Source organism: Artemia franciscana, chromosome 8, assembly GCF_032884065.1.
Source record: "Artemia franciscana chromosome 8, ASM3288406v1, whole genome shotgun sequence".
Lineage (NCBI taxonomy): Eukaryota > Metazoa > Arthropoda > Branchiopoda > Anostraca > Artemiidae > Artemia > Artemia franciscana.
In genome coordinates, this window is record NC_088870.1 from 308,328 (window position 1) to 323,121 (window position 14,794).

Sequence of the window (14,794 nt, forward strand, 5' to 3'; positions counted from 1 at the left end):
AAAGATAATAAGCTACCAAACACAAAAAATGTGAGACGAAAAACAAATCCAGCGGGAGTGACCACAATCTTGTCCAGCTCTAATGGAGGAGCCTCAACAACAAATACTGTTTCTAGCACAACACCAAATCAAAGCACAAGGCAGGGAAGAACGATTGAAAAACGTGAATTGGACGACATTGTACCACCTATGATTCCAATAAACGCTATAAAACAAGATTATGGTTTAACCACACTGTGAATTGTTTATAAGATCAGTTTCTAGTGCAGCTATAATGAAATGATTCTCAGGGTGTAATTTATTCCTGAAAGTGCAGGTATGTTGATAATTGAACCGTTAAGTGTTGCTCTACTTTTTTGATGATATCTTAAGAATATTATTGTAGGAAATTTAGGAATTTCTTCCAAAACGTTCAGACTACTAATTATGTCTAAACTGTACAAAACTTATAGACTACAGTACTTCAGCATTGAATCTGTTTCCTCATTGTCTATTTTCTCTTTTCCCAATTATACATTTAAATTCACTAATGTATATTAGAATTGATAAAAAAAACTAATCGATGTCAACGAAAACTATCCGTATTAAAATGTCTAACTGTAGGGGTAGGGCTAATCTTTGAACCAAGAAAAAATAATTTTAATTTTTAACTTTAATTAACTTTATAAACTGAACAGTTTTCAAGGAAATTAAACTCAACTGTTGAACTAAAATGAAATTATTTAAAACCTGCCATAGTTTTGGTTCAAATTGTTCATAGATGATACTAAGCTCCACTGGAACTAAAATTATCTATATGTTCCATTTGTCATAAGCTGTCGATGAGTTACGTTACTCTTTAAATCCAAAAGATGTACCTGCTGTAAAAAGCTGTAATAAAAAAGATATTGTTAGAGCGGATTCATAACACCTTTTATTAGTCCTTTGTTTTAATCAGTTTACCGTAGTGTTCAACAAGAGCATAGGTTTTATTTTGTCGCTTAGTTGTTTGAGTGTAAAAATTAAAAATAAAAATAACCACATCTAACGGAAGATTTATCAACTACTTCACTGTCTGAGTTAATTTGGTTTATTTTATTATGTTTTTCGTCTTTAATATTTACAGCTGAGCTGTGTTTTGGCTGTTTTTATCTTTTTGTTGTTATAGGAATGTGAAAATCAAAAGTAATATTCAGTCATTTAAAAATCAAATTTATGTTGGTCAGTTTTCTTTTAGTTTCGTGTGACACTTTTTGATTTTCCAGTTTAGTAGTGTTATGCAAAACCGTGCAAGTCATGTTTTTGGTGAAGTTCGGCTGTTATCAAATTCTAAAATTCCAAGATAGATTGATTGACGCAGTCCAATTTCATTGTTAGTTACTCCAACAATATGAATCTAGTTCTAAGATTTCTTAGTTCTAAGATTTTCTAAGATAGTTCTTAGTTCTAAGATTTGGTTAAATTAAAGTTCTAAGATTTCTAAGATAGTTCTTAGTTCTAAAATTTGGTTAAATTTGAAGCTTCTGAAATGAAATTCAGTGACTTCCAAAAGAAGTAATGTCACAAAAATTTAATTAAAGATACAAAAGATTTTAAAAAAATGTATAAACAGGTGAAAAGCTACTAATTTCTGAAATCATATTCCTGATTTCTTGCTCAAGGCTAAACGCATCAGTAGTTTCAAGAAAAATTGCCTTTCTGTAAAAAATAAAATAAAAAATAAATAAGATAAAAACATGACTTAAACGGTTTCTGCGTAACGTTACAATAGTAAAATCTGTGTTGTTTTCTGTCGGCTAAATAGTCGTGATGATAATAAAAGATAGTAAATCTTGGGTTATTTACTAAATATTTTATTTTCTTCATTTCTTCAAATATTTTTTCTTTACTAGGTTTTTTTCACACACAAATTTGTATTTCCACTAGTAATGTTCAGTATTTCTTCTAATTTATTTTATTAATTTCTGTGGCTTCTTGTAAAGATAAACGATTTGATGGAAAGAAAATAAACCCTGTAAATAGAAGAGATAAAACAATGTTAAAATAAGTATAAAATTACAAACAAATCATATTTACAATGAGAAGTGCCATGGTTTGTTTATAATTGTTATTTTGATGAAAATAATTATTACCAAGAGGGAGAGCAAAACATTTTGAAACAGCTTATTTCTGGATGGGCAACAGAGCCATGAACCTTAAGAAGGGGAAGGGTTTCCTGATTTTACTTATTTTTAAAGGCATTGTTAGCACATATTGTGTGAATTTTTTTCCCTTAATGAGAGCGCCGAATTTTCGATCTTTTCTTAATTAAGGTATTGCGAAAGGGGCAAATGTATCGAATTATGTTCGATTATACAGATCCAAACCTTAATTATTCTTATTTGTTGTAAAAACATTATTTTCCTTTTTAAATTATTATTTGAATAACAGTTTTTGAATAGAGTCTCTCTTATAGCTTCCATTGCAACAGCAATTTGCAAATCTTGACTGTAGTATTTATTGTGTTTTATTTCTTTCCATTAAATAAAATTTAAATTTTTAACTTCAGTTCTGTTTTCAAATTATGAACTACTTTATTTGACTGTCAATTGTACTATCACAGTTTTCAAATTTTTACTAGTCTCATTCGCGTAGTATTATACCTTTACTTGAGTGTTTTCTATATATTCAGACAGGATACCCTTTCAGTGCTTTATTGAGAGGCATTTATTACTGGGTTAATAAACGGGGTTTTGTGATTCATGAGTCCACAGAGATTTGACAAGGAACGGCATGTCTTTACCATCGTAACCGCAAGGGGATTTTGCAATGCAAAAATTTTTCAGTTAAGCACGGGCGATTTCTTTTTTCATTTTTGTCAGTCGCTGTAAAACGTCCAGAGCATAGGGGGTAAATATATTAGGTGCGTAAAAAAAGTCGTATTTCATTCAATTTTATAATTGGTATCTTTGAACAAGCAGAAAGAAATTACAAAGAATAAAATTAAGTAAGATTTGATTTTTGTGTGCTAATACTAAATAATGAAAATCAGCCGTTTCTCTTATTTTAAACATAATTTTATTTTAAACATTAAAGAATTGAAAGTATAAATTCGGAACTAAAAAGCTCAGGATACTAAATTTTGACTTTTTCTTTTTAATATTTTTTTCAATAACAAAATTCTCTCGGAACAAACACTTACAGAACAAACATTGAACTCCATGAATACTATCCAAAGAGAGTGACTTTCACCTTGTAAGGTAACATTATTATTATTATTTGTCTGTTAAAAGCAAACAGCATTTCCTAAATTTTAGAATACCAAAACGATCACAATATTCACAAAATTTAAACAACAACAAAAAAAGATATTGAATATAACTTAGACTTTAGTGCTCAACCAAGTAAATATCCTCCATATGCAAGAGATAAATGTGTGCTCCAGGTACGTACTCGGAGGAGGAGAGAGGGTGACTTTGGTTATGTATCTAAAGCAAAATTTTTAGATTTTTGGCATGGATCTTAAAATTCTTTTCATTTTATCAATAATTCATTTGTTTTGTTTTTTTTTCATTAAAGTTATTCATCCCGTTAGAAATCCTTCACTCCCCCAAAATAATGCCATCCGCCATGCAGACTTAGATAGCCATATAGTCTACCCCTATGGTTGGCCAGCCTTTGCAAGTCTTTCTATAAATTTGCAAGTCCTTCAAAAATATTTGGCTCATAAATCACACGTGAATATGTATACGAATGTTCATATTTTTTCTGTCGTTGTTGTCATATTTTTATCCTACTTCTGGTTTTTCCTATATTTGTGGTTTTACGTGTCAGAGCAATAAACTATAAAGATTTATGTATACTGAACCATTTTTATGTATATATGATATAGGTAGCAGCAGTTTGTCATATTGCAAATCAAACAGTTCGTGGCAACGAACTGTAGTAAGGAGCGACCCGGCTCAATAGTAACCAAAACTCTAAAAAATTGAATTTTGATATCAATAGCTACATCAAAAGAATCGCATTTTAATGCTGATTTTAAATATATAAGTTTCATCAAGTTTAGTCTTACCCATCAAAAGTTACGAACCTGAGAAAATTTGCCTTATTTAAGAAAATAGAGGAAAACACCCCCTAAAAGTCGTAGAATCTTAACGAAAACTTAGCTAAAGTTTGACACTTTGCCACAATTCTACTTTTTAAAACAATTAGAAGCTTTAGCGTAAAGAGCGAGGGATTGCGGAGGGGACGACCCATTTCATATACGGAGTAATTTCTGTTCGTTTTAAGTTTTAATGTCGCTCCTTACTTTCAGCTAAAAAAATTAGTTTTTTTTTTATTTAATTATTCAACCAAGGCTTATAATCCTGACCTAAATAAGACATTATTAATTATTCATAAACGTAAATCACAATTAAAATCTGGACAGTGCCTGATTCTTGTAAAGTTTGGAACGAATTGTATTACAAACATAAATCATTGATAAATGATTTATTAATTGATTTAATGATTATTAATTAATGATTAATGATTTATTGATTTTAATTAATGATTTATTAATTGTTTATTAATTAATATATATCATTACAATTAATGATTTATTAATTGATAAATCATTAAAAAAAGCCTGTAAAATAAAATGGGGGCTATCCCCCCTCAAACTTTCTCAAGGCTATAGTTCATCTTTACTGAAAACTACACCCATTTTGAACATTTTGTTTTAATTTTCTTTTAATATCATCAACAGAAGAATCATAATACTAAATAAACTCACAAAAAAACTCTTCCCTGGAATAAATATTTTCGTGATTTTTAGTTTATTTTTAATGCTAGCAATGATAGCTTTTTTTCAAAAAAATCCTCTTAATTCAATTTTGTTCAAGAAAACAGGAAATTATGACCAGAATAAAACTTTCGAAATTTCGAGCGGCAGTTGACGGAAGCTGTTATGATATATGCAATTCTTTTTCAGAAGTCCAAACTGAGATCTTATGGACTGAAGATTCCCTTTTATCCCATTGTCACCAAGATGGTCATAAAGACCCTCCTTCGTCCAATTTCATTGAATGTGATTATCATCAATCGGACCCAGTCGTGTATGGTGATCAAGGTTGGTGCCTCCTAATGCATATTTGAAAAGCTGTATTCCATTTTAGATAACACCTGACACTATGGACAACAGCTGTTATATGTGACAGCAGCTGAAATGTCAGCTGTTGTCCATGGCATTGTTTTTTACGGATACGGTTTACTGTTGTAAAAAGTGGATCCATAAATGCCTGAGTGTTTTATACTCTTTTTTTAACTAAGCTTCTTTAAGTGCACGACCGTTGCTCCTCTGAATCTGACTTTTTGCTTTAGGACAGCTAGGGTCAGCAAAGTTGCCCATGTAGAGTTTCATCACCTATAATACACACAAGAATTTTCTGAGTTGTTTACCAGAATAGGAAGTAGAAAAGAGATTCTTGGAAAACGTGAAAATTGAGGTATATTTATCTTACGAATGGGTGATCGGATTTTAATGAAACTTGATATACAGAAGGATCATATGTCTCTGATGCTCCATTTTCAATTCGAATCGGATCCGGAGACATAGGGGGTTGGAGGGGGATAGAGAAATCTTGGAAAACGCTTAAAGTGGAGAGATCGGGATGAAACTTGATAGGAAGAATAAGCACGAGTTATAGATACGTGATTAACATAATTGGAACGGATCTGTTCACTTTGGAGGAGCTGGGGGGTGTTGATTTGGAAAAAATAAAAAAAAATGAGGAATTTTTAACCCAAGAATGGGTGACCGGATCTTGATGAAATTTGGAAATTTGGACATTCTAGGGAGTTGGAGGGGGAAACCGGAAATCTTGGAAAACGCTTAGAGTAGAGAAATCAGGATGAAACTTGGTGGGTAGAATAAGCAAATGTCGTAGATACGTGATTGACGTAACCGTACTGGATCCACTCTCTTTGGGGGAGTTTAAAGGTGGGGTTCATTGCTTTGGCGAGTCTGGTGCTTCTGGGCGTGCTTGGACGATGGAAATTGGTTTGAGTGTCTGGGAGCTGCAGAAATTGACTTGATAAAGTTGTTTTCCCCGTTTTGACCATCTGGAGGGCTGAAGGCAGAGGGAAAATTAGGTATTTATAACTTACAAGTGGGTGATCGGATCTTATTGAATTTTAATATTTAGAAGGACCTCGTGACTCAGAGCCTTTATTTTAAATCCCGACCGTTACTCCGCCTCCGATTTTCCTTTTAAATAAATATATTGATTCATAGATATTTGCTAGAGCTCATACCATATGAGCTCTCGGCTCTTCCGGCCTCGTCACAACTGCCATATGGGCTCTTAGCTCTTGTTAATATTTGGTATATGACGACTTTTACTTACTTACGACACGACTGCCTGTCCGTAGATTATTCTTTACGGTTGATTGTGTATGGTTATGCTGTTTGACCTATGTAATTGGATGGATGAGTAGGGATAAGGCCTCATTCAAGTACTGATCTATATTAATTACTAAAGTAGGAAAACAGTTTTCCTTTCTCCTTATGTCTTTCTTTTTTGTTTATATGGATAAAAAAAAAAATTTATGGTGTGTGTTTATTTCTGTGTTTGTGCTGTTGCATTGGTGATTTTTTTTGTCATTATATATATATATATATATATATATATATATATATATATATATATATATATATATATATATATCTGTATTTGTAATTCTACGTATACGTCTTTATGAATGAAAGGTCTAAAGTCAAACTGGCTTGCAATGGCAAAACTAAAGAAGAAAATAGACATTTCTTTCAAGATTTTTTTTCTTTGTTTTTATGTGTTTTTAGGGATCGATTCTATCCTTTGCTTTCAATCATTTTTTTTTTCCATTAGATATACGACGCATGAATATTAATAAACTGAGTAAAACCCACTACTAAACGCGTTTTGGATTTCACTGGCATAAAATTTGTTTGGGTTTGTAAAATAATTCAAAAGTTAGTCCTTTTTTTAGTAATTTGAAGAAATTTTACCTGATTATGCCCGAGCGTCATAAGGGTATAAGCCATTTGTATATAATTGCTAGTATTCTTTTAGATGTAGATGACAAGGATCCATTGTCATCTGAGGATGCTGTTGGCCAAAATGTCAAAGATTTCGTTTTGGAGTGTGGACCCAACTCTTCTGCCACAGATCGCATATCTGGTTTCAAAACTGAATTGGATGTTGTAATCCAGCAGCCTGAGGCTATGTCTGAGCAATCTTTAATGATTGGACCAAGTGTTGATGGTAACGATCTTCCTTATCATATTCTTTTTGCTCTCATTTTTAGTTTGAATTAGAAACCCAATATTAACAATAGTCAGGGTCCTAGGGCGGGATTTGTAAGTTATTTCTATTGCTAATAATTTTAAGCCACTTGTATTTATTAGAGAACGATGAAAAATAGGGAATGTATTCTCGTATTCATTCGTTAAAGTACAAGATAATGTTATTCTCTTAGTTATTTTAGTGCATAGGGTATAACGCTAAGACATTATGGTATTAAGTATTTTGAAAGAAATTGGCTATTGACATCTATTTAGGCTAATATCTGTTAAATCTAATAAATGGACAGCGAATCCTCCATGGCATAAAATCAATAAAATCACTTGTCTAGAAGTTGGTTTAACTCGTTTTCAGTTGCTTTTTTCCATATTTTGCATTAACTTGAGAGATAGGTTACACAAAGTCTACTATTTAGACTTTTTTAACTATTGATGTTTCTATGCAACGAATGTAGATATCAGTTATTTGTGGGTCAGGTAGTTGCGAAAAGGAGAAACAACGAACAACGAGCAGATTTTTAATTGGTCGATTTTTGTGACGATTTTCTGAAATGAACTGATATGTAAGATACTGCATTGTCAAGGCTGATTGGTAAATGATTACTAAAAGGAAATAGACATGTGATAGGAGAGATACAAGGTTCCAAAAATTGATGGTTAAGATACTCAGTAAGAGGGGACCTCGCCTGTCGTTAGTAGGATCCGATGGAATGGCCCAAATATATTAGGAGATTAGCAAGTTGACCTATTGAGCTTCCAAGTTGACGCCCAAAACTGGGAGGTGTCCTTAAAGCCATCAATGGTTGGACCATTGCTCAAGTGGTAGTAGCCATCCGCTTCACACATACCAACAATAGACTCATTCTCATATGGGGTTCCCATCTAGCCCATCTCTCGCTCTCTCGCTCGCTCTGTCTCTCTTTCGCTAATAAAAACCAGACAGTCAGACAGTCATCCCATCTAGCTAATACCCACCGCTTAAAGTACGACGGCTTAAAGCCGTTGAATGGTTAGACTGTTGTGTTTAGCGGGAATCAATTGCTAAACAGTAGATCAACAATATAGTCCTTTCCTTATGCCCATGTTTTACCGCTTAAAGAACGGATGCCTTCAAGCCGAGGCTAGTTGGACCCGTTGCTCTAGCGGTAACCCATTGCTCTAAGCACATACCAACACTATATTCCTCTTTCATGTGGGATTTCATTGAGCCCATGTTCGCCGCTTAAAGAACGAATCCTTACAGCCGTCAATGGTTTGACCAACCCATATAGTCATTTTCCTTTGGGGTTCCCATCCAGCCCATGTCCACTGTAGAGCATTCAAGCTTCTCTCTCGCTCTCTTTCGCTAATAAATATCAGACAGTCATCCCATCTAGCTTATGCCCACCGCTTATAGTACGGATGCTTAAAGCCGTTGAATGGTTAGACTGTTTCCTTAGCGGCAATCAATTGCTAAACATATACCAACAATGTAGTTCCTTTCTTTTGCCCATGTTCACCGCTTGAGGTACGGATGCCTTCAAGCCTAGGCTAGTTAGACCCGTTGTTCTAGCGCTAGGCCATTGCTATAGGCACATACCAACACCATATACCTCTTTCATAGGGTATTTCATTGAGCCTATGTTTGCCGCGCTTAGAGCACGAATCCTTAAAGCCGTCAATTTGTTAGACCATTGCTCAAGTGGTAGTAACCATCCGCTTCACACATACCAACAATATACTCATTCTCATTTGGGGTTCCCATCTAGCCCATGTCTAGTCGACGTTTTGTAGTCAATTACAGACAGTTGAAATTTTTGTTTCTCGCCCAAATTCCTTGGCTTATAAATGCAAGTTCACTTGCATAAGAGTCGAGGCAGATTGCAGGAGGCCCTTGTAGGCCTTGAATTGGACTCGTTATTTCCATTTGTCAATATGCTGCTTCCCCCTTTCTGCGATCGTGAATTAACCTGAGAGAGAACCTCCAACAGGTTGGAACCCAACTCACCGTGAATTAGCATGAGAGGGTTGACTCTAGTTTCAGCGTTGTCGAGTGATAGCCATTAGAGGGAAAATTTTCAAGTAATTTAACCCGTAGTCAACCTGCGTGTGTTCCCCAGCGAGAACCTCCAACAGGTACAACTCTAGTTTGACATTTGTGAAGGGACACACATGCACGGAAAGGTGTAGCATAAATGGCAGACAGTAACAACGGCAATCAAACGGATAAAATTAACCCTTGACTGGGCTGCCCACTTAATTCAACAATCTGTCTTGGCTTTTTTCTACAATTGGCCATGACTTCCACTTTTCCCACAACTATTCCCTCTTTTGTTAAATTCAAATTAACTATTCCTCAAATGGCAGACAGTAACAACGGCAATCAAACGGATAAAATTAACCCTTGACTGGGCTGCCCACTTAATTCAACAATCTGTCTTGGCTTTTTTCTACAATTGGCCATGACTTCCACTTTTCCCACAACTATTCCCTCTTTTGTTAAATTCAACGATATAGGAAGCTGTCCTAAAAGACGCCCAAAACTTCACTTTTTTCTACAGCTTACAACTGAGATTCAGGATACCGTCCGCGAAAGACACTGATGACAGATGTGTAGGTTCCAGTATCAAGGAAGAAGGACGTATCGTCAGCCTCTAAAACACAGATGTTCAAAAAATCAGGCAATGAAAAATATACCTTGCCGGAACCTTTAAGACTGCCATGAGGCTTTTCCCCTAAAATGAGTGGAATACATTTTTTTTCTGTTGGAAGTTTCAGGCCGATGAATGGTCATAAATTAGGATCGCTGAGTGTTCGAATGAGGTCCGAGTTCAAGCCTCGTTTGCCACTTTTAAGAAGCATTGCAAAGTTTGTAAGGGAACCAAACGGACATATAACATAATGAAAGAGCATTTGCTACTACACTAAGTGCCTCAATACTGCTAGTTCTTCGTTTGAAGCCAAATTGTCTTTAGGTGTATTGTGGCTGCAGATCATTCAAAAGGATCTCGAAAGGTTTGCTGAGAGGAGTCGGAACGGTTATGGGTCGAAAACCCTTCTAAGGAATCATAAATCGCGCTCAGTTAATCATGGTGTTCAGTTACACGGTGGTTCAGTTGCAATGGAATTGTTTTTTCCTGAGGAATTATCTACGGACTGTTTTGGGTACCCGACTGACTGGCCGTATTTCAAACAGTAAGCTGTACCAAAAAATTGGGTCTATCCACTTTCTAGAGCTACTTTCTAGGAAAAGTTTACTGAGAGGATTCGCAACGATTATGGGTCAAAAACCCTTCTAAGGAACCATTAATCATAAATTGGAGATAATTTTAAAAAAAATACATCGGAAAAATGGGTTTTTCAAAGGCAAGTAAAGAGTCCTATGAAATCCTTTGACGTGGAGAAATAAAATTCAACGATAATTCAAGGGTAAAGTAACAAAAAAAAACTCTATGATTTGATGGGACCCAAAATCAACAGAAATTAAAATATTTGACGGTATCAAACGTAAGGGTAAAAGTTACTGATTAAGTTGAATAAGTAAAACCTGAAAGACGTACAGAACATGACGAATTATTAGGTTAAACTTAGAAGCGATGAAAACTTCTACCAGCAGGAGCAGGTTTCCTCTCCCTTCCCCACTCAAACCTTCTAAAGGCGGTTCTTGTGCAACTCAGCCCTAGTTTAACTCAGTCTTTGCGCAATTCAGCTCTCATTTAGCTCAGTTGTCATGCAACTCAACCTCCATTTAACCCAACTCTGTAAAACTCAACCCCCATTCAAATAAGCCCTATTCAGCTCAACCCTTCTCAAATCAATAATAAAAATAAAAAACACACTTCAGCCCATTTTGTTGTAAGTTATAAAATTTGACTCGAATGAAATGGTCTTCATTCAATAGTTTGTCCTCATGTAATTTTTTTTATGTTGCTTGAAAACTAAACTATTCCTCCCCTTCCCCTCTGAAAATCTAGAATATATCCTTTTATCTTATATATTTAGCAATAGCAAAGCTTTTCGGCCCGAACACACTTGAGTCTCATGGCACTTAGTCTACTATAGCGTAGCAATAGTTGCAACTTAGTACAGAGAAAACCACGGTCCATAGTAGTCCAAAGCTTACAAAGACGTCTAAAAGAAAAAAACTTTAAATAGGAATGATAGCTATTATTTAGATTTTTCTTAATAGTAAGAGTTTATTGCGGAAACAAACTTTATGGGAATTTTTAAAAAGAGCTTGAAATGCTGATAAGTCTTCTTTTCCCCCTTTTTTTTTCTCCAGTTATAATGGCGAACTAGAACATCGTAGAGAGCTGTTTTGCGTTATTTCAAAGCTAATATTCATATTTAGGTGTCTTTCATTATTTCGTATTGACAACGTCTTCATAAAATGACTTATGTCACCAAAATGTGATTGTAGTATGATTTGTGGTGTCTAAAGGCTCGAGACTATAAAAGATATACCACTGAAATCTCTACGATCCAAAACATTTTATTTGGTTTGTAAAATCCTTCTCTTGAATATTCCCCTTCCCAATCCCATTGTGAGGAATAAAAAAAGTTTTGAAAAAACTATCGATTGAAAAAATCCTTCAAATAGCAAACCAATTTGTTGGTAGCTCCTATTTATTTCCTTCTGAACAACAAAATTAATTACGTAATAATTTTTCGGGAATTTCGAAAAAGATATCAGGACGTTTCTTTTTTTCTTTCTTTTTTCTCCAGCACCAGCGGATCACTGGAAAATCGTAGGGGCGTTGAAACATTAACAGTAACATTAAATATACTGTTATATATGTTATAACAATAACAAAATAGAAAATATAGTATTTGCTATTGAAAAAGGTGGGACTGTTTGACCTCAAGTGTCCAAAAAGATAAAAGACATTCGGATGAATCTGAGAGAATGTTTAGAGGAGTAGTCAATAGTCAATCTGAACTTATCCCAGTTAAAGATGGGAAGGAGCCACAATTAGTGATAAGGCAAAAGTTTGACAGAGATGGGTAGAACATTTTGAGAATGTTCTTAACTGTGATAGTGTGACTGGAAAACATACAGAAAAGAATCGAAAAAGTTTGTGACGCTTTGGATGTGAAGGAAAGTTTACTTAGCGATGAAGGATTAGTAACAGTACTAAGGGAATTAAAAAATAATAAGACCCCAGGTGATGACAGTGTTGTAAATGAGCTTTTTTAACATGGTGGTTGTGCGGTTAGACATAAGTTGCTGAAGATTATGAATATGATTTTGTAAAAAGGGGAAATACCTAGCGATTTTACGAAACCCTCGGTAAGAATCTTGTTAGGAGTGAGTGTGGTAATTAAAGAGGCATTAACCTGGTTTCTGTGGGTAACAAATTACTTAGTATGATGATACTTTTTAGACTACGAGATGCTGTAGATAGAATTTAAAGTGAAAAACAGTGTGGTCTGGGAAGGGTAGCAGACCCTTCCTAGACCAAAAATAGCGAACAGTATTTTATTTTCATTTGCATCAAATAAAACTCTAGCGAAAATACATTCTTTGACATTTTAACATTTTGGATAGGTCTTTTATTTTTTGACATTTTGGATAGGTCTTTTATTTTAACCGTAAATCGGTTGCAAAATCAAAGAATGTCAATTAAGTAAGAGTAATGTAAAAGAATGTATTTTATTTTGATTTTATTTGACAGTTCTTGTACATGAAAAATAAATGACTTTTTTTTTTATTTACTATAGGAGTATAAAACTGATAGAATTCTACATTTATTACCTATAGAATTGTATCAGTTTTTATTCAACCAAGGCTTATAATCCTGACCTAAATAAGACATTATTAATTATTCATAAACGTAAATCACAATTAAAATCTGGACAGTGCCTGATTCTTGTAAAGTTTGGAACGAATTGTATTACAAACATAAATCATTGATAAATGATTTATTAATTGATTTAATGATTATTAATTAATGATTAATGATTTATTGATTTTAATTAATGATTTATTAATTGTTTATTAATTAATATATATCATTACAATTAATGATTTAATAATTGATAAATCATTGAATTTAATTGCGATGTGAAATTCACTGTTAATAAATCAGAATCTGGAATGTATTTGTAATATTGATTTGTATTTTTAGTTTATTCAAAATAGTTCGTTTCTTGGGTTAAACTTTACCTTTCTAAGGTTTTGTTAACTGTACCGTCAAAACAATTGAAATATGTTATCTTTTTTTTCAGAAATTAATCATTGTCAACCAGTCTGCAATAATGAGGCTCCGCATGAAGACTGCTCTTCCGAAACACACATACCCGATGAACCAAATCTGAAGAGGCATTTCAGTTTTCCCAATAACGAAAAACTGAATGTATGCAAAATATGCCAAAAGAAATTTGCTAACAAGTTTAACTTGACTCGCCATATGAAAGTCCACAATGGTGAATACGAGTGTTGTGTTTGCCACAAGATATGGTTTTCCAAATCTGATTTGAGTCGCCACATGGCGATTCACAATGGGCAAAAACTATACGAATGTGACATATGCGAAAAGAGGTTTTCTCTGCAGCAAAATTTGGCTTATCATATGAGGGCTCATATTGGAAATCAGCCATATGAATGCCAAATATGTAAAAAGAAATATACTTTCAAATGCCATTTGACGCTCCATATGAAATTCCACAATGGGGAAAAACCTTACGAATGCAAAATATGTCACAAGAATTTTACTCAGAGATCTGATTTGAATAAGCATATGAGAATTCACTATCAGGAAAACCAATATCCATGTGGAAGGTGCGTAAAGCGATTTGCTCAGAAATCTAATTTGATCCGACACATGAGACAAGATCATGGTTTTGACAGGGATAACAGAGTATGTCAATGATTTTGTTACCAGATAAATGTACTTTTTTTGTATAAATTCGCCTTCCATTGCTCTTTAAATATGTTTTATCATTTATGTAAGTATCCTTTATCCTATGTAAGTGCGCTATGCAAGTTTTTATTTATGTAATAAATAATGTATTTATATAACGCTGTGCAAGTTTTCCGTCTCTGCTTAAATGTATCGATTTTTCAATTTTCAAATTTGATCCTGAAATACACTGGGTTTGCATTAATAAATTCATGATGCCAGAGCGTGTTATAAAAAGCTAGTGAATTTCTAATGTTGTTGAAGTTGACCCATTTAATTCACCCTTCCCCTGGTTGATTCGTATCACCCTGACCCACAAAAGAGGCTCATTTACCGACACTTCTAATATTTTCTTTTGGTTTTTACGAAGAGCTCTCTACTCGACAAGTTTTGCGACAAAACTCCAGTTGCTCACCAGGTTTCTATTGAATACTTCATGGCTATGGCCAATTCTACATAGGGAGAACCCACCAGAATTTAAAGAAACGCCTACAATAGCATAAGGATGATATAACCAAAGCTCTGAATTCTAATATTACTTCTGTTTCCTTTGATTCTGCTTTAAGTAGCCATATTTTAAATTAGATCTAAAAAGATATTACATAATAGAATTGTATTTGTTAATTAATAT

At 33.9% G+C, this 14,794-nt stretch overlaps 2 protein-coding genes across 2 annotated transcripts in view; both read left to right on the top strand.

The window, feature by feature from the left end:
* The window catches only part of LOC136029851 (uncharacterized), a 96,284-nt gene extending 92,466 nt beyond the window's left edge, over nucleotides 1–3,818 (top strand). Inside the window, 1 exon segment of the mRNA XM_065708306.1 lies at nucleotides 1–3,818. Within this exon segment, the coding sequence (XP_065564378.1) occupies nucleotides 1–240 (240 nt within the window). The 3' untranslated portion in view covers nucleotides 241–3,818.
* Nucleotides 3,391–14,279, top strand: LOC136030582 (zinc finger protein OZF-like). Its single transcript, XM_065709652.1, has 4 exons — nucleotides 3,391–3,403; nucleotides 4,934–5,071; nucleotides 7,053–7,244; nucleotides 13,490–14,279. The coding sequence occupies exons 1-4, from the start codon at nucleotides 3,391–3,393 to the stop codon at nucleotides 14,131–14,133; spliced, it is 987 nt and encodes a 328-aa protein (XP_065565724.1). The 3' UTR covers nucleotides 14,134–14,279.
* The last annotated feature ends 515 nt before the right edge of the window (nucleotides 14,280–14,794 follow it).

Coding starts and splice junctions, on each gene's coding strand:
- LOC136030582 (XM_065709652.1), top strand. Junction 5,072..7,052: donor AGTCGTGTATGGTGATCAAG/GTTGGTGCCTCC, acceptor GTATTCTTTTAG/ATGTAGATGACAAGGATCCA. Junction 7,245..13,489: donor GATTGGACCAAGTGTTGATG/GTAACGATCTTC, acceptor CTTTTTTTTCAG/AAATTAATCATTGTCAACCA.